The sequence below is a fragment of the Balaenoptera physalus genome (genome assembly GCF_965194825.1).
Source record: "Balaenoptera physalus genome assembly, chromosome: 6".
In the NCBI taxonomy this organism is placed as follows: Eukaryota; Metazoa; Chordata; class Mammalia; order Artiodactyla; family Balaenopteridae; genus Balaenoptera; species Balaenoptera physalus.
In genome coordinates, this window is record NC_138885.1 from 71,901,380 (window position 1) to 71,920,995 (window position 19,616).

The 19,616-nt window shown below is 39.7% G+C and overlaps 1 protein-coding gene across 11 annotated transcripts in view; it reads right to left on the reverse strand.

Annotated features, from left to right (window-relative positions):
* Positions 1-19,616, reverse strand: part of CCDC141 (coiled-coil domain containing 141) — a 242,433-nt gene that overhangs the window by 67,822 nt on the left and 154,995 nt on the right. For 10 of the 11 annotated variants that reach the window (XR_014265131.1, XR_014265132.1, XM_082466655.1 and 7 more), the window contains 4 exons: positions 18,775-18,947; positions 4,985-5,126; positions 2,546-2,665; positions 44-235 (listed from right to left, as the gene is read on the reverse strand). Coding sequence is in view for 9 of the 11 variants with exons in the window: in XM_082466655.1 (XP_082322781.1) it covers positions 44-235; positions 2,546-2,665; positions 4,985-5,126; positions 18,775-18,947 (627 nt within the window). In the remaining 2 variants the exon portion in view is untranslated. The remainder of the gene's footprint in view (positions 1-43; positions 236-2,545; positions 2,666-4,984; positions 5,127-18,774; positions 18,948-19,616) is intronic. The other variant, XM_082466661.1, reaches the window with a different exon arrangement.

The following is a 19,616-nucleotide window of genomic DNA, read 5'->3' on the forward strand; positions in this document are numbered from 1 at the left end:
CAGAGGCCATGTTGCCAAAGAGGTCAGCCCATAGGTACCGTACCTCCTCTGATGACTTTAGAAATGCCACATAAGTTTGCAGGACCTGTGACCTGGAGCTGATGCTTTGGCCAAGTATGTTTAATTCTTCCTCTAGCCACTTAGCTTTAGAAGAAAGCGATGCCACTTCATCAGGTTCAAAATCATTTTTCTCTGTCAAGAGTTTTGCAGCTGCTTCTGATTCATGTGATGTCTCCTATGAAAACAAGGCATAGGAGGTCAGAAGCTGACAGGGGAATCATGAACACTCACATTCCAATACCTTCTGTACAGCCATCTATTACGATTATTAATTGAACTTGTACCAAAACTCTCCTCAACGAAAAAGGCACGTATTTTAAAATTCAAAAAAAAAAGGCACCGTAAAATGAAAACCACCTCAAATTATTCTTTCAGTCTATCAGCTACACGTCTTATTTAGAACATTCTATTTTCTGTGTCACAAATAGAAGAAAGTTTGTTTAGTAAGAAAGGTTGTAAAACACATTGGCAGAAATGTTTAAAATAATTTGAATAAAATAATTATACATGATGATTGCTTTATGAAATTTACCAGTAGCTCTAGAAAATTCTTAAACTAATTTTGTTATATAAGAGATGACAAGTTTATAGAAATTGTTTACTCATTTTTTAATTTACAAAAAAATGCCATATCAAGTATGCAGTCTTCTTAAAGTCTCCATCTACAACAGTTTTTAAATAAGTGTAGGGAAAATGGTACAGATGAGGTGTGAATAACCTAAAGAGTCAGCGAATTTGACTTGCTAGGGTTGCTCTCCTATGTTTTCTTTTGAGTGCAATTTTTGGCAGGTGAAATCTAACCACTGATTCAATGGACGAGTAGGTATTGTAGGCACTATTTACACAACTGCCACAGAGCTGTGTAAAATTTCACGTGAGACCAAGCTAAGATTCAAGCAAACATGAAAGACAGAAGATCCACTCTCATTTAGAGCAAGGAGGGATTGCTCTCCTACTTGTATTTAATATGCTTCCCAGGTACTCCACTGAATGAAGGTAATTTTAATTTACAGGCTCTGCTCCCAGAGAGCACTCTGGGAAGGAGGAAATGGAGGAGTTTCTCCCCTTGAAATTTCCTCCTTCCCTCTAAAATTTTTTAAATAAAAAAATGAAGGGGCTTCCCTGGTGGCGCAGTGGTTGAGAGTCTGCCTGCCAATGCAGGGGACACGGGTTCGAGCCCTGGTCCGGGAAGATCCCACATGCCGCGGAGCAACTAGGCCCGTGAGCCACAACTACTGAGCCCGCGTGCCACAACTACTGAAGCCCTTGCTCCTAGAGCCCGTGCTCTGCAACAAGAGAAGCCACTGTAACGAGAGGCCTGCGCACCGCAACGAAGAGTAGCCTCCGCTCGCCGCAACTAGAGAAAGCCCGTGCACAACAACGAAGACCCAATGCAGCCAAAAATAAATAAATAAATAAATTTATGAAAAAAGAAAAAAGTACTTCTCTAAATAAAATATATGAGGCTTTCTTTTTAAAAAAAATGAAATTGAGTTCCGGCATGCATTTCATTTTAGACATTTTAAAAAATGAATTAAAAACAGCCCATTAATAATTGGTTCATCTGTGAGTTTCAGGTGGCAGTGTTGTCTGTGAAGGAGACTCTTGGATAAATTAGGAGTTTTGGATTAACATATACGCACTACTATATATAAAATAGATAATCAACAAGGACCTGCTGTATAGCACAGGGAATTCTACTCAATATTCTGTAATACCTATATGGAAAAAGAATCTGAGAAAGAATGGATATATGTATATGTATAACTGAATCACTTTGCTGTACACCTGAAACTAACACAACACTGTAAATAAACTGTAGCCCAATATAAAATAAAAATTAAATTAAAAAAAAAGAAATGATGGAATAGCAAGGCCGTTTCCTAGAGACCTGGGCACTTGCCTCGCCTTCCTAACCACCTGCTGGGGCAGGCAGGGACTTCATGCAGGTTTGGAGCTGCTAGCAGGAATATCTGAACCTAAGTCCCATGTGAAAGGGGTGAGAGGGTGCTAGAGAAGGTGCCAGGCAGAGGAGGGGGCAGTTTCTGTCTCTAAACATTGGGTGTGCAAACAAGATTGTGATTGTTTTGCCTCCTGGAATCTAGCACTGTTGCATGTTGCTCTTGGTAATTTTCTCTTGCAACTTAACTCTAGCAGAAAATCACAAATAGCCTTGGAGAGGCGCTCTCCCTGCCTCAAGGAGCTGCTAACATCTCCTAGGCTAGGAAAGAGGGCCAAATGAGTGTTTAGCACCAGGCTATAATGCTGAGCTTCTGTGAGCTCAAACGCCCTAATAAATGCACCTGTAAATATAAATAATTTAGATACACAAAATGGTAGGCGTTTTTAAGTCATTATCTGCCAGAAGACTAATTTAGAATTGCAGCCCTCAAGGGACCTAGGATTAAGTTTTATAGCTACTGAAAATAAAGAAAAATCATATTTACAAAACCATAACCATAATAATAACTCTCATTTTATTTACCTTAGCTTGTTTATCTAGTTCCAGATATGTACTCAAAATCTTCTCTGATTCAGAAAGGCTGGAACCGACATCCATTGCATTAGAAATTACTGGGCTGATTTTCTGAATGGACATTTCCACCTTTAGGAATAAAGAATATATTGCACCCTTAGTAATATATGTTGGCATATATGTATGCAAATGTGTAGAGGAGATAAATATTACTCTCTACATTCCCATTATACTTTAAATGTATATCAATTTTAATCCAAAAATAGTTTAATATTTCAGAATTTCATACTTAAATTCATAATGCTAATCTTCCTATGAGGTAATACTACTGACTCACCAATAGAGGATATATGTTTACAGATATTTCTTTTACTAACAGCGATGAGATATAGGCAATAATCCACATTCTCTAAGAATTTATTATCTATATTACCCAGAAAGGATAATTCACTTGTCAACACATCAATAGAGATGAATTTTTCTGGTGCATTAAGTCATGATCATACACTGTACACTGAAAGGGGCCCAATTTACAGGTATATTTTGAAGCAGAGGTCCAGCATAGGTATTAGATCACTTTATGGATTACTATATTTAGGGCTGAGGGGCCCCGGGGCAGCACCACGTGCTCTACATGTTGTAACAAAACACAGAAACACGCTTAGGCATTTAATTGATGAACGTGGGGGCCTATGATTTGATCTTCAATACATATGAATTAGTGAATATAGTGAGCTTTAAAGGGTTCCATTCAATTCGAGTTACTGCCTTGCTCTGACTAGAGTTCATACTTCCCAAAGTCAAACTGGCTCTGACTTAGCAGTAGCCACACAAGCAACAACAGCTGTTTGAGTTTCTACTGCGTTTTCCACCACCAACAAATTCGCTTGAATCTCAAGCTCCAGGGAATGAAGCACTACAGCTGCCGCCATGTTTGTAATCTCCCTGGACCCAAGCATCAGAACAAGGTTCAAATTCCCATCTCTGGATCAATAACAGGAGAGGAGGCAATTTAGATGGAGACTTGGTTATTTAATGACCTCTCCTGTGAAGTCTATTAATTCTACTTGTGTAAGTCAGGTATAGAAGTCCATTGTAGCAAATGAAAAAACATCATTGAAAATCTGAGACCCAGCCTTTACAACATGGTTCATTAGCATTAATGTAACTGAGATATTACTAGTTTTTGCTATAACCCCATCTACAGACAAGTAATTTTTTTAAAATTTATTTATTTTATTTATTATTTATGTTTGGCTGCCTGGGGTCTTCATTGCTGCGCGCAGGCTTTCTCTAGTTGCGGCGAGCGGGGGCTACTCTTCATTGCGGTGCGCGGGCTTCTCATTGTCGTGGCTTCTCTTGTTGTGGAGCATGGGCTCTAGGCTCGCGGGCTTCAGTAGTTGTGGCACGAGGGCTCAGTAGTTGTGGCTCACGGGCTTAGTTGCTCCGAGGCATGTGGGATCTTCCCAGACCAGGGCTTGAACCCATGTCCCCTACGTTGGCAGGCGGATTCTTAACCACTGCACCACCAGGGAAGCCCCCAGACAAGTAACTTTTTATTTAGTCAAATAGTAGCTGCCTGGTTTTATTCCTCTTTGAAAATGGGAAATAAAATTCTTCAAACCACTATATTCACTACAATATTCCACTATATTGTAGAAAGGATTTTCACACATATGGTTTTATTCAGAGTAGCCATGTCCTTTGCACTGTCTTGGTTCAATAAATTATGATAATGGCAATTTATTCCTGGAACCCCTAAAACTCAACATTTTTGGTATCTATCTGCTGTTCTTGTGTTGTGTGGTGCCATGTTAACCAAAATGTGCATATTGGAACCATGCACAGAACCATGTAAATCAAGGAGGACACAATCACAAGATACACATGGTTCAATTAACACAGTTCTGCGCAAAGTGAGAACTGCCTTTGTGTAAACATGTTCTGGGCTGGGAGGCACGGAGGATGACACTTCTAGTTTTGGCAACCTGGGGCAGGGATGGTTGATGAGCAGTAGTGAATTACAACTTCATCCTGTTTGAATATAAAGCCTAATGTGGGATGAAGAGAATCCTAAGGAGACACACCCCTATCCTCCCACCGTGCCCACATGCTGCAGTTCCCATACCATCATCTATTATCACCAGGTAAGGAGCTGCATCTAAATAGTAGCTTATGCATTAAATAGATAACCAACAAGGATCTACTGTATAGCACAGGGAAGACATTTAGGCTCTCTATACACTCCACATTATGTAAAAACCTTTAATGGAAAAGAATCTGAAAAAGAGTATATATACATATATATAAAACTGAATCGCTGTACCGTACACCTGAAATTTACATATCGTAAGTCAACTGTACGTCAATGAAAAAATAAAAATAAAAAAACTTATGCAAACCAAGAAATAAATAGTAGCTTAAGGAGGACACATTTTATGAAATTACCTTTCTTAAATAGCCCTCCACTGAGGCTGTTAATTGCTGTCTATTAAGAGCAAATTCCCTGTGCGCTGAACACCGTTCAGTCAGATGATCAACTCGCCTCCTGATGCATCCCATCATCTCATGGACACCGGTCACCCGAGAGCTGAATGGAACAAGCCAGCTGTTAGTTCACTCCACCCTCATAGAGAGGCCCCAGGAACAGGGAACATTTGAAAATGAACCTTTCATGATAAGTATGACTTGATAAAAGTTATTAAACTTCAGGCTTTAGGATAATAGAAGTTAAGAAGCTGTAGTCCTGGTACAGCAGACAGCAAAACCAAATTATGTTGTTTTGTTTAAGTCAGTCAGTCCTGAGGGAAAAGATGAGTTATGGGTTTTTGTAACCAGGTCTGGTCTACTCTTCTAAAGGTTCACTTTTTAATATTTCTTTAAGACATTCTGAGTATGTTTGCCAAGAGTTTTCCTGGGGGTGTTATTTAAAAGCTTCATTTATCTAAAGATGCTCTTTGAATAGAAATGTAGATCAGCCAATTAACAAAACACTGAATGATCCAATAGGGTAAAGTATTTATGTAACACTAAGGTCCTTGTTCTGGATACCTACGAATGCTCAAGGCTGTAATCATTAGGTGAAAACCAAGGTATCACCAACAGTGAGGAATCTGATGTACTTGTTCATGAAAAGAAACCAAGCCTCACATGTCATTTTGTACCTGTGCTGGCCTCATGAGAAAAAGAAAAGTGACATGACAGCTCATAAAATGAAAATGTCTTTAAAACAACAAATGAACTTTGAGTTGGACCCCATTTGCTGTGGTCTAAAGACACATTAGCAAGTCTCCTAACCATTTCCAACATAGGCTTACTAGCAATGCAAGACAATGAAAGGACATTGCTGATGCAGTGAGCACTTTAAAAATTTTCAACCTATCCCTGAGATAGAGCCTCTCCCAGCATATAAGAAGTTGAAGTCTTTAATTTCCTATCAGTCATTTCCTTCCAGTACTCATAAAGATGAGCTGATAACTCTTACATTCAATTACCCAGAGCTTTAAAAGATCTTGGAACAAGATACAGATTTCAGTAGTTTTACCTCAAAAAATTAATTTATGACTCTGTAAAAATGAATTGAATTAGTAATGAAATGAGGGCAGGATCCCAACTGCCTGAGAGGGAACGTGACATCACAGGAATGACAATGAGGCTGCCAAAGAGTTTAGAGGTCATCAGGCAGCTTGGGAATCTTGTTGAATGCACATGGGATTCAAGTGTGTCCTGTGGGACCACCGGAGTCCCAGAGAAGTTTAACTGGAGGGGAAATCTTATTCCTGATGCCTAAGGTCCCACAGACGTTACACTTGAAACAACTTGTTTCACATTTTAATAACTCAGAGACCGTGAAGAGTATAATCAAGAAATCAGGAGAGTTTAGCAAATAATCCTTGTACTTATATCCACAAATTCTGTAAAAATATTATATTGGTAACAGTAATCATATTTTAACTACATTTTAGACTTTGCATGCTAAAAAGGCACTTAAAAGCCCAGTTGTCCTATATGTTATGGTTTTTCTGTAGAACATGCAAATTTGGAATGAGAAAGATAAAAAAGAAAAGGTGAGTAAGCACTGTGGAAAATATGTACAGAGAATAAAGCTTGTCAAAATAAATGGGTAAACATTTTCTAAAAATAATCCACTTACTGTGACAAGGAACCATTTTTAATGTTTTTTGTTTTGTTTTGTTTTTAATTTATTTATTTTTGGCTGTGTTGGGCCTTCGTTTCTGTGCGAGGGCTTTCTCTAGTTGCGGCAAGCAGGGGCCACTCTTCATCGCGGTGCGCGGGCCTCTCACTATCGCAGCCTCTCTTGTTGCGGAGCACAGGCTCCAGACGCGCAGGCTCAGTAATTGTGGCGCACGGGCCCAGTTGCTCCGCGGCATGTGGGACCTTCCCAGACCAGGGCTCGAACCCGTGTCCCCTGCATTAGCAGGCAGATTCTCAACCACTGCGCCACCAGGGAAGCCCCATTTTTAATGTTTTAAGTAATCTCTTCTAATTCTCATAACTACCCGATGGTCTGGCTGTAACTGTTATCTCTGTTTTGCAGATGAGCAAAGTGAGTACAGAAATGCTCAGTAACTTGCCCAGGTCACATTTATTAAATGGCAGGGCTGGGATTTGAACCTATTCATCTGATCCCAGAGTCCACACTCTTTACCACCTCATAGTACCTTGTCTGGGTCCATGACACATGAAGGGGGGTGGGGGGAGTATTCTAAAATTTCACTTTCCCTTGAACTCAGTGTTGATGGAAACAGGATTAGCCCGGCTGGCATGCTCTTTTGAAATTGGCTGTCTTCTCTAGGTAATGAAATGTCTGTCTGTAGTTTGCAAAGTGACCACTAGAGGGGCACGATATCTTGTTCAAATTCACATCTTGAAGGCCCCTCCAGCACAGAAAATGGAAACGGGGAAACAAAAACAAATCAAGCATTCCTTCCGTAAAAATATTGCTCTCTAGCAACTCACAATTTTAATTTAGATGAATCACAACGAGCCAAATAGGATCTCTCGCTGTCTTTGGATGGATCGTTCATTTTATATTTTCCAATGACCTAGGAGATCAGTCTTATTTTGTGCTGATTTATGCCTTATCCTGTATATCTATTGCATTATAAATTAAGGGAAAAATACAACATTCTTTTCATTCATTTATCCTCTGTAGCCCTGAGCACATAGCCTTGTAAGAAGTAGATCAATGCATATTTTCAAATTAAATAAAGTACACTTTGATCAACATTTAAGGGAAGACAAGACACAGATTTAGGAGCAAGAACATATGCACAGATAGTTACTGTATTAAAAATGTCACTAGTAACAGTTTCTAATTGTTTTTAGACAAAGAAGACTTTGCCCTTTGCCCAGTTACAGAAGTTTTAGGCTATCCAAAGACTGCCCAATTTCTTCTTCGATGGTTTAGGGTTTTTAGTTAGGTTGACTGATACTTCCCTCCGCTGTTTCAAGCCTCATAGGGACAGACTGAATTGCCTGTCCCATTTGCATTCCCTTCTTATTTGTGGCTTAGACCCCTTCCTTAGTACAAGAAGTTCTCAATTATCTTGCTTACCCTAGCCAGCTCCTATTTTCCTCCGTCCTCAGCTAGATCATCTCTGTCTGATCAGGCATTAATCCCTTCCTTCTACCTGATTACCAGCTGGAGTATATCTGTCCCACTGCTAACCTCAGGGCCGCTCCCTCTCCATTCCTCCTTGGTGAAAACCTAGTCTGCAGGTTACAACCAGCCCTATTCTATCATTTTCAGTTGGAAACTTGAAACACTGATTCCAGACATTTCTTCTGAACACTCCAAAACATTTTAAAACATGTATAGCATGCATATTGCCTATTTCCTCAGAGCCTGAAATGCAAATGGTTTGATCAAAGGAAAAATATGACCTCACACTCTGCCAGCAATTCTTACATGAAGTGAAAATAAATTAATAGAATTCCATCAGCCACCCAGAAATGAGTCCTATTGCTTCACAGTAATATTAAATAAATGATGGGACAAGAACTGGGGGCGGATAACAGAAACTTGGTTGACGGGAATGCCAGGGCATTTTGTTCTGACTTTGAAGCCACATTGCTCATGTGCTGCCTGATGGGGTGGGAGAGGAGCTACCAGTGGACCAGCTTTCTAGGCCTAACAATCTGTGGCTCTGTAACTTGCATTGGAAATACTGCTTGACCTTTGGGCTGTCTGTCTATGAATGGATTAGATAGTTCCTGCCTGTAGTATGAGCACAGGGTACATCAGATTATTCCTGACATTGAATTTGACTTCTTCAAGCATCACAGATACTCTGGAGTGACAGACTGTGAAGGTTTCTTTAGACATTTGTTAGAAACTCCATCATGGGAGTATTTTCTCCCCTATTCATTGAGCCAGGAGAGGGGAGGGAAGGGGGAAAGAAAAATGATTGATTTTTTTCCCCTCCCAGAGAGCAGAGACATATTGACTTCTGGCTCAAAAATAGACTGTGACATTTGCTGTATGGAAGCAGTTGCCCTGTCTTTGCATCTGTTACAAACTAGGGCGGGGGGAAGAGAGTAAATCCTAATGTTAATGTGTTCTAATGATTCTTTCCTGAGAGCAGCAAGTTGCTTTCAAACCTTTCATAAATTACTATTGGCAGCCCATCTGGATTAGGAGCTGAACCAGATGCTAAGCACGCGCCAGCTCACTCTATCTCATCAGAAGGAATCAGTTGATCATATTTTTCTTTCTGTCTATGGACAAATTATACTTTGAAAATGGGAAAAAATATCTTCCTTATCTCTTGACAGGAACGCTTCATGTTTATCACCTCTATTTTGGAGGAAACAATCGTCACTATCTAGTTTTCATCCCTACTTTGAAAAAGTGCCATTCGAACTGTGGAAGTGACATGTATGTTTTTACAATAATTTTTTTCTGACTTAAGTTGTACACATTGAGAATCACTGCCCACCAAACATATCACACCCACATGTATCTCTTGTATACACATGACAATAAAGAAACAGCAAGTAGTAAGTGGGGCTGAAACTACAGGGTTCCTGGGTTCTGGTCCAGATCCATGCAGAGAAGCCCACATGTTCCATTCCTATGAGGCCAGAGAGACCAAAACATATCTTACATGAAGGGTCCCATAGCTGGGATTCTCCCTGAAATCAGTAACAGGGATGGGATTCTCCCTCTTGTAAAAGGAGTTTGAAAAACGCTATAGGCCACTGCTGCTGAAGCCAAGGAATCAGACATAGCAGAGCAGTCAGGAACCCACACTGCTCCCCAACCTGGATTTCTGGCTGCACCTCTGAGAGCCCCAGTAGCTCCATGGGAGCTCAGGTGACCCTGATCAAATAGCAGAAGACTGTTTCTGGACAGGAGACCCTGTGAGTTCAGGTGGAAGTCACTGCAAAGCTGCTAAGGAGGAAAGAAGAAAGAGGAGAGAACAAAGCAAGGACAATAAAGCTGAAGAACAAGCACTTCCCATCCAGAAGGACAACCTAAAATTTCAAAACACATGAGGAAAATGAATCCTAAGAAAAGACACTCAACAACCAAGAGCTAAATGTACTCTACCGGAAATGAAAATTAGTAGAGCAATCTGAAAGTGACTTTATAAATATGTCTCACATCACCAGAAAGATAAAGGAAAAATGAATACCCATAACAAAGAAACAAGAAACTCTGAAGCAAAAGCAGTCAGAAATGAAACAAAATTGGATAGGAAAAAGAATGAGTTAGGAATCCTAGAAATGAAAACAATATAGTTATGAAAACAAACAAAAGAATTCAATGGCTGAAAACAAAGGGAAAATTAACAAAAGAGAAAAATCAATATGAGGTATTCATTGGGAATGCAATGCAAAGAGATAAAGGAATGAAAAATATGAAAGACAGTTCAGACATCTAAGGCAGACTGGGAGCCTCCAACATTCTTCTACTGGGAGTTACAGGAGGAGAGAAAAGAGAGAAAAACAGAAAATCAATATTTAAATTGCTGAACATTTTCCCTGATTGATGACATAAATCCTCAGATAAAAGGGGCACAGTAAGAGCTAACCAGACAAATATTCTCATTTGAGGTAATTTAGAAGATATAAAAATACATTTTAATGTATTTCCTTCCAAAAAGTTTTTCTCTTGGCAGTCCTTTCCACCCCTTCCCCTCCAAAGTTAGTAAGATGCCATATATGTGATTTGGATCCTACTTTATCCTCTTAACATTTTATTGTGAGGATACTCTCTGTCTTCAGATATTCCTCAAAAACACTCTGATATTGGCTTAGATTATTCCATACTGTGCTTGCCCTTAAACTATTGAAACAGTTTCCTATTTTCTGAAAATATTTAGGTGTTTTTCAGGTTTGCACTATTATAAACAACACTGTAATGAGCAGTTTATTCATATATTTGTCCACTCACATCTCTTCCTCTCTTCTTTCTGGTGTTCTTTCCTCTCTAAGCCCTCTCATTGGAGAGTAATCCCCCTCAGCTGTCCAAGGCACAGATTTCTGCCCCTTTAGTCAGGCTTCCTCTGTAGACCCTGCAGTTTCAGACCTTCTTACTCTGGGATCCTTGCTATTTCACATCACATCATCAGTATCATAAATGAATAAATTCATATTGCAATGAGTGACTCCTAGATATTTTACAAGAACCTAATCTAATTAGTCCTACATTTAATAGAAAGGGTAAACTTTGGGTGCATTCCATACTAAGAGTTTCAGAATTATACAAGCCTTAACAATGGTAACAGATCCAGATTGCAATTATGACATTTACTCAACCCCTAAAGAGAACAACTTAATACAGACATGAAAATATTTGGAAAGTGGCTGAGTTAACACTGTCATAACTCAACTTTGCAATTTCCTAAATTTCAGTGTCTGATATTTACCATCTAAATATATCATCAAACTCTTTAAAAGAAAGTTATTTTAAGTTCTTAAATGCTTGGTAGAATTCCTAGAAGATGTGACAATAGATGACTCTGATACAAAGGGATTTCTGATTTTGTTTCTTTGTTTTGTTTTATGTTGTTGGAGGGTGGGGATTATTTTTGTTTGTTTTCCACGTAAGATCTTTTAAAATATTTTTGCTATGACATAAACTTTCCTTTATGCCACACCAGCCCCTTAACATTTCAAATCAAGTCACCTAGTATGTAAATACTGAGATAAGGAGCATAAAAGAGGTTTCCTACATGGTTGACCTTGAGGGCTGACCTCAAGCTGAAGTCATGGTCTGGATGGGGAGATGATGCTGTCACAAGTCAAACAACTAAGAAATGAGTCAGAACACCACAGAGTAAAAAGTGAGACAGAGCTGACAAACACAAAGGAATTAAAAAGCTATTGTGTGGTAGGTATTGATTAGGTTCATCCTGGCTGGAAGATGTAGACCCTTCACCAATCTTAGATTATCAAATTCAACAATGGTCTTCTCAAGTCTCACTCCTTCACTTGACCCATCCTGGTCACAGGAGATTGGGATTGTGTCTCTCTTCTCTGAAGAGGTGGCCCGAACACCCACTGTCCCCAGGGCTTCCTCAGACCTAGATCACACTCCCTTGACATGTCATTCCCTTACTGGCCGTTAATAAGTTTCTGAAGACTCAGGGCCAGGTTTATGTATCTTTGACTATCCTTGAAGCCCAGTGCTGGTATGTCATATGGATGGTCAATAATGTTTTAAATAAACAGAAAGAAAGAAAAACTTTGCAGGGAAGGTGAGACTTGAGTTGAAATTAGAAGATAGATGCAGCACATTTTAAGTGTGTTAGAATGAAAAAAAAAAAATCCGGGGCTTCCCTGGTTGCGCAGTGGTTAGGAATCCACCTGCCAATGCAGGGGACACGGGTTCGTGCCCCGGTCCGGGAAGATCTCACATGCCACGGAGCAACTAGGCCCGTGAGCCACAATTACTGAGCCTGCGCGTCTGGAGCCTGTGCTCCACAACGGGAGAGGCCGCGACAGTGAGAGGCCCGCGCACCGCGATGAAGAGTGGCCCCCGCTCGCCGCAACTGGAGAAAGCCCTCGCACAGAAACGAAGACCCAACACAGCCATAAATAAATAAATAAATAAATAAATTTATAAAAAAAAAAAAATCCACGTTCACTAAGTGGTCAGGCTCCTTGTTAATGACTGAAGTTGAAAGAAAGGAGACAGAGCTAGCAACCTAACAGAGCAGTTCAGACCTGCACTCACTCTACCCCTTACCACTGTGGGACAGGTAGTAGGTAAGTTATTTGAACCTCTCTGAGCCCCAGCTTCCACACCTGCAAAACAGGGACAATGGTAATAGAAGTATCTGTATAACAGGGTGGCTTGAGGATAAAATTTGTTAATGTAGATAAAGCACACAAGCGTTGCCTTTATTGCCAACGAGCATTTGGACATAGTCTAACTTCCACCTAACTATTTTATCTTGTCTTCTGCCTTTTCCCCTTGTCACCCTCTCCTCCAGCCACACTGTACTTTCTGCTACACCTTTGCTGTTGTTCTGCCAGGTCCACTCATCTTCCAGCCATTTGCATGGTAGCTCCTTCTCCTTAATCTTTCCCTGACTACAATGTCTAAAATGGTCCCCTCCCCACAGTCACTCTCTATCCCATTTCACTTTTTATTTTTTTCATAGTTCTCATTGCTGTGTAAGAGCATCTCATCTGTTGATTTATTTGTTGGTTGACTGTTTCTTCCCACCAGAATATAAACAGCATGAGGGCAGGCACTTCACCTATCACATTAGATGCTTGGGAGCACCTGATCTACAAAGACACTCACTAATATTTTGGGAATGAACAAATGAATGACTGAATGAACCATGCTCTGTCTAAAGTTCATTATCATTCACAATATTAACCAGGGTAAGTAGTGGTAGTCAACATAAATGAAAATCGTGAAAAGAGAATGCAAAATCCCAACTTACCCCTGTTTCTATTTCTCTGTAAAATATGAAAATATGAAGAATCAACATTAAGTAAATAACAATAAATGTTAGAGCAAAAGGGCAATACTTAAGGTTATATGAAAGCAAAGTATTCAGTCAGGATGAGGTTTATAAGCTTAAGTTCACCACAACAAGGTAGAATGAAAACTGGAACAGTCTTTTATGCAGGAACAGAAATTGAGTCAATGCTGAAGCAAGTTTACCTGTAAATCTTAAATTAATTTTAGCGACAGGAAAAGCCAAATGAATACTTTATAAGGTAGCCTGGTCTTAGTGGGTGTTTCTATGTTTTTGAGTTTTGTATCTTTTTGAATTATAGTCTTGTCTGGATATATGCCCAGGAGTGAGATTGCTGGATCATATGGTAGCTTTTTTTTTAGTTTTTTAAGGAACCTCCATACTGTTCTCCATAGTGGCTGCACCAATTTACATTCCCACCAACAGTGTAGGAGGGTTCCCTTTTCTCCACATCCTCTCCAGCATTTGTTATTTGTAGACTTTTTAAATGATGGCCATTCTGAATGGTGTGAGGTGGTACCTAATTGGAGTTTTGATTTGCATTTCTCTAATAATTAGCGATGTTGAATATCTTTTCATGTGCCTGTTGGCAATCTGTATGCCTTCTTTGGAGAAATGTCTATCTAGGTCTTCTGCCCATTTTTCCATTGGGTTGTTTGTTTTTTTGTTATTGAGTTGTATGAGCTGTTTGTATATTTTGGAAATTAAGCCCTTGTTGGTCTCATTATTTGCGAACATTTTTCCAGTTCATAGGTTGTCTTTTGTTTATGGTTTCCTTGTTTTTGAGTTCTGAACTGGTAGCTCACTGAGAAACACAGAAAAGGAGGTTCCTAGTTTTTGTCCAATTATGGAAAACTTCACCCTCACACAAGGTCTCCGACCCAGCATTTCCAATCACCACAGCTTCCTGTGGCTTAATAAATGCAGTATTCTGTTTGGCAGCAGGGTACCTTTGGGCTACCTTTACACTCGATGCTCAGAGATGATGCCAAGGAAGGCCTAAGAGGAGGTGAGGGGGCCAGAATCCAGAGCTTTCAACCTCACTGTAAGCCTGGTTTGACCATTATCAGATCCCATGATAGGTAACTCGCATCATAACTAAATGCAAATGAGTGCGCTAAAATGCCTTTGATGTTAAAGTGTACTTAGGTTATGTCACAGATACCACACTCTGAAAAGATAATAAACAATTTAACAATGACTCAGAATTATCACCTGAGCATTAGGTAGGAAATAGAAGGGCAAGGAAACATGTAAATAACCATCATTTATTTTGTGAGGCTGCTCCAATTTCAAAGGTATTTGATTCCAGGATAGAAAAACAGTGTGGATCTGTTCCTAAAATAATGACAAAGTTCTCAGATTTACTGGGAAGCTTCATCTTAGATAAATGTGAACTTCTGAAGTCCTATTTTATTAACTAACTGGAAAAAAATTATATCTAAGGGTGTCTGAAATTCCTATCTGCCCCAGTACTGAATTTTGTCTTTATTATCTCAAGATAAATGTTTATCTGCTCTATTTCTAATATAACCTTCCCCAGTTAGTGAAAATGAATATGATTTGGTACAGCTGACTCTGCCGTAGTCATCTGAAGCAACCATGTAACTCTTAGTATTTTGCTTTTAAAATTCTTTGTATAGGGCTTCCCTGGTGGCGCAGTGGTTGAGAATCTGCCTGCCAATGCAGGGGACACGGGTTCGAGCCCTGGTCTGGGAGGATCCCACATGCCGCGGAGCAACTGGGCCCGTGAGCCACAACTACTGAGCCTGTGCGTCTGGAGCCTGTGCTCCGCAACAAGAGAGGCCGCGATAGTGAGAGGCCCGCGCACTGCGATGAAGAGTGGCCCCCACTTGCCGCAACTAGAGGAAGCCCTCGCACAGAAATGAAGACCCAGCACAGCCATAAATAAATAAATAAATAAATAAATAAATAAATAAATAAACTCTTTGTATAGAAGGTAAATAAATAAGTGAACCAATTATTTATCGGGTGCTCTCTATATGCCAGAGTGGTGTTATCGCATTTGATTAAAACATCCTCTACAAAATGCATATTTCCATTTTACCGATGAGGAAACTGAGGTTCAGAGAAATTAAAAGTCATGGCGTTATTTTGGCTCTCAGAATGCATGAAATACAACTCCTTTGATACTAAGTCCTAAGCTTCTTATCCACACCAGTTTTCAAATGTCTGATAGTAGGAATTTTAGTGTTTTGTGTCCTAGTAGTGTGGCTGGCATTCAGAAGTCTAGGAAGCCATTGTGATGTTCAGTAACACATACTTTTCTCTGTGGAACTTATGTTTTTTCCATTGCCATTATTCTAAACTCCAGCTGTGGCTGCAACTTGAAATCTCCTTCTGCTTCTCTCCCATGGTGGTGACCCAGGTCGTTGAACAGATAAATCATTAGATGAGGAAGGGAAGCAAGTCCCAAATGGAATGCATGGGATTGAGGTCAGTAACTATGTGTGGCTCTGGGTTGCGACTGAGATTCTAATGCGTTTCAATTCAGCTTCTAATGGATTTCTATTCTACATCTACCCTATGAATCAAAAATGTCCTTTGCCAAGTAACAATTGCACTTTACCTTCAGTTCCTCCTGCAAAATGGAAATAGTATTGATTTGTAAAATACTGTGAAATCTCAGGGCAACCAAACACCTTGGAACTACTATGAACGCTCATATATCTAGGATGTTGACAGAAACCACACTGCTAATTTTTTTTTTTAATCCAGTTACCTACCATTAATTCAAGTTTCTTGAAATGGTCCCTAACTATTACTTCTTCTATTAAGACTCAGTCTGCAACCTGAAGAACAGAACTATAGATGTCCCTTTGAAAAACAATATATATGTAAAATTTAAGACTAGAAAGAGCAAAGAACGCAAAAGGAATGAGACTAGCTAAGTAAATAAACATGTCGACCATTACAAAATGGATGGCCAAAAAGAATCACTAGAATCCTGAAAATAGACTGTAAGGTAAAATAAAAGCACTTCTCTTATATTGAAGTATTGAAAATAAAGCATTACTGATTAGAACAAACAGGATAAAGTTTAGCAGTAATAACTTGTGACCAGCTTTCCTACTCTTAAGACTTAAGCATGAAAACTAAATATGGAACTTCAGTTTCTGGTCAAGAAGCAGGGACTGGATTTACCCTCATGCCTTAAACAACTCAGACATTGAAGGACACGTAGCACAGGACAGTGATCCCTGAGAGAAGGGAAATGAATGAGGTGAGCCTTACGACGGCATCAGCCTGCTGCCTGAGAGGTAATTTCCAGACCAAAGCTCAGGGAAGTGAAACAAAACAGAGTCCAAAGGATGTACTGTTTTGAAGATACAGAGATCAGACTTAGGGGAGGCCAAGGCACCTAGAATTCCTGGGGCAGCGTATCAGTGACAGATCTTCAGATCTGGGGAGGGGTCTTTGGCTGCTTTCTGATCCACCCACGCATGAAAGGAAACCGTCTAAGGTCAGGGAAAGCACCACAAGTAAAGAGTGGCCTGAACAGAGAAATAGTATGTATCTGTGCTTTGAGACCTACTTACTAAACTGACATGAGACCATTCCCCAATTACAACTGGAGACCTCACCACTTAATCCATCATCACATGACTCAGATCAATGTCAAACACGTACACTGAGTCCAGGCACAACAAGTCCAGGCACCCCACAGGATATCTTCTGCCTGGTCCAAGACTCTTATACATTCTAGAAGACTGGACCTGTAGCAGGGGAGGGGAGGAAGGAGCTCTCATACCCATAGGGGCCAGACATGAGCACACTGCTTCTCCTAGAGCCCAGTGGACACACCATTACCTGATGCCATTACCATGACATGGAACCAAAGTAAGGAAACTTAGTAACTACAGCTATTGTTAGTTTTCCAAAGGTGAGAATTATCTGCCCTTTTCATAGCCTCAGCTTTTTAGCTCCTGCTGGAATATCTTGGATTATTTCTGATCTTGACTTTGCATGGTCGCATAGCAACCATCACAAGCCCTGGTTCAAGGTATCTGTCTGGACTCAGATTATCTTCTGAAAAGAAAATTCCCTAAACCCAAACTTACCAAATCAACCCTTGTAAACATGTCTAAAATAGAGCAGAATGAGAGTTTAAACAGAAATAAAATAATTTTTTCCACATTTGACCTATTTCATGGTTCCTCAAATTGAATGTCTTCGAGTTTCAAGGGGATTGTGGATATGGAAGATAAAAACAGGGCTTACCCCATTTGCAGAATTTTTTTTGTCTCTCTCTGTCAAAACATAAGCCCTGCCATCATTTCTTCTTAGTCAGTATCTGTTCCATGATCTGCTCTTTCTGTCATCTCCATTTTGTCTTCCAATCCCTATGCTTGATCATACGTTCTCACTGCATTCTCTTTCTGCTTCTCAAGGTCCTTCTCTCTCCTCATTCCCACCCATCTCTAAGATATACCAGAGTATATCACACTGATATACTCACTGAATGTGCTCATAAAAACAACCCACCCTAGCACACTGGTTAAGAGCAGGTGGTCTAGGATGCACTTGACCATTAATCTGGATCCATGCACTTGAATTCAAATTCTGGCTCTGCCACTAAGTAACCAGCGGCATGACCTTTTGCAAGTTACTTAACCTCTCTGTGTCTCAGTTGCTTGTAAAAAGAGAACATTAATAGTATATTCTATGCCTTGTAGAGTTGCTGTGAGGATTAATGGGATAATGCTTCTAAAGCTGTTGAGACAGTGCCAGGCATGTGGTGGGCTCTCAATTTTTTAAAATGTAATTATTATTAATTAATAATAATGTCATCTTTTACTTAGGGTTTTGCTTGGTGAGCCATCAAGCTCATAAATGAAAGGGAATTCTAGAACTTTATTTTTTCCAGAAAGGAAAAAAGGGACAGAGTAGACTCAAGGCTTACGAATTAAAAGGGAGGAAGAAATCCCACGGAGATGCTAGGATATAAAAAGTATACAGAAGGAAAGTTCTGTGTCTTCTTTTGTTCTTTCCCTCCTCCCTCCTCAGAAACTCATAGAAAGAAAGCTTTAGCATCTTCATGTCCTCAGGTCAGAATATAGCCTCACTTCTGGATGAGCAATGCTGTGTTCAGAATTACTGTTGACCAAAATTCAATAGAACCTTTTAAGCCATGTCATAATGCAGTAAAACATCAGAAGTAGGGAAAAAAATCATGCAACTTATTTTTTAACAGACTGTGGAAACTGTGAAAAAGCTTGTCACACTGAGGAAGAAATAGACTTCACTTACCTGCAGGAGGCTAGTTCGTTGATTAAGGCTTGTCCCTCTTGCAAAGCATCAGCTGTGCAGTCTTTAATTTCTCTGTGTAATTCCTCATGCCTCGCTGCCAAGACAGGCAGACTTAAACCTTCTGATTTAAGGAGCTTAAGGTAAGCTTCAACTCTTCCAAGTACATCAAATGCCTGCCAAAGAAAACATACTTTCATTTTCTGCTCATCTAGTTTAAAGTCTACATCAATGTGCACACAAAATACTAGAGATTAAACCAGCCTGTTCAATTTATTGGTTTGATCATAACCCAAAACAACAATCTGAGTCTTAGAAAATAGCTGTAGAGCTTTAAGGCTCCATTTAGGGAAACTGATCATAGTTTAGTTCAGCACAGATAAATGTCAACCCCATAAAATTACCAAAATGGTTTACAGTGAGAATGTACCTATACAACACAGTTATAACTATATAAAATTTGGAGAGCCAGGTTTATTTTTTGCACATTCTGTACTGGATACAACTAACTGATGAGATGTTTTAAAAATATTATGCAGACTTTCATAACCTGAATATCTCTGTAATATTCTTTTTAAAAAATCCCAATAAATTGCACTTTGAACCTGAAACACCATGGGGAAGTATTCAAAAAATTTTGGGGCTTTTGTCCTTTGCCTTTCTGGGTAAAAGATCTTCCGCCTGCTCCATCCAAGGCATCCATCTGTCTATAGAGAAGATTGGAATTTGGTTCTGAAACAGTGCAAAGACTAAGACCAAGGTAATATTTAGCTTCTGACATGTAAAACAGGATTATGCAGGAAAAAACATCACCTTGCAAACCAAGATACTGTCTTGAGAGAAGA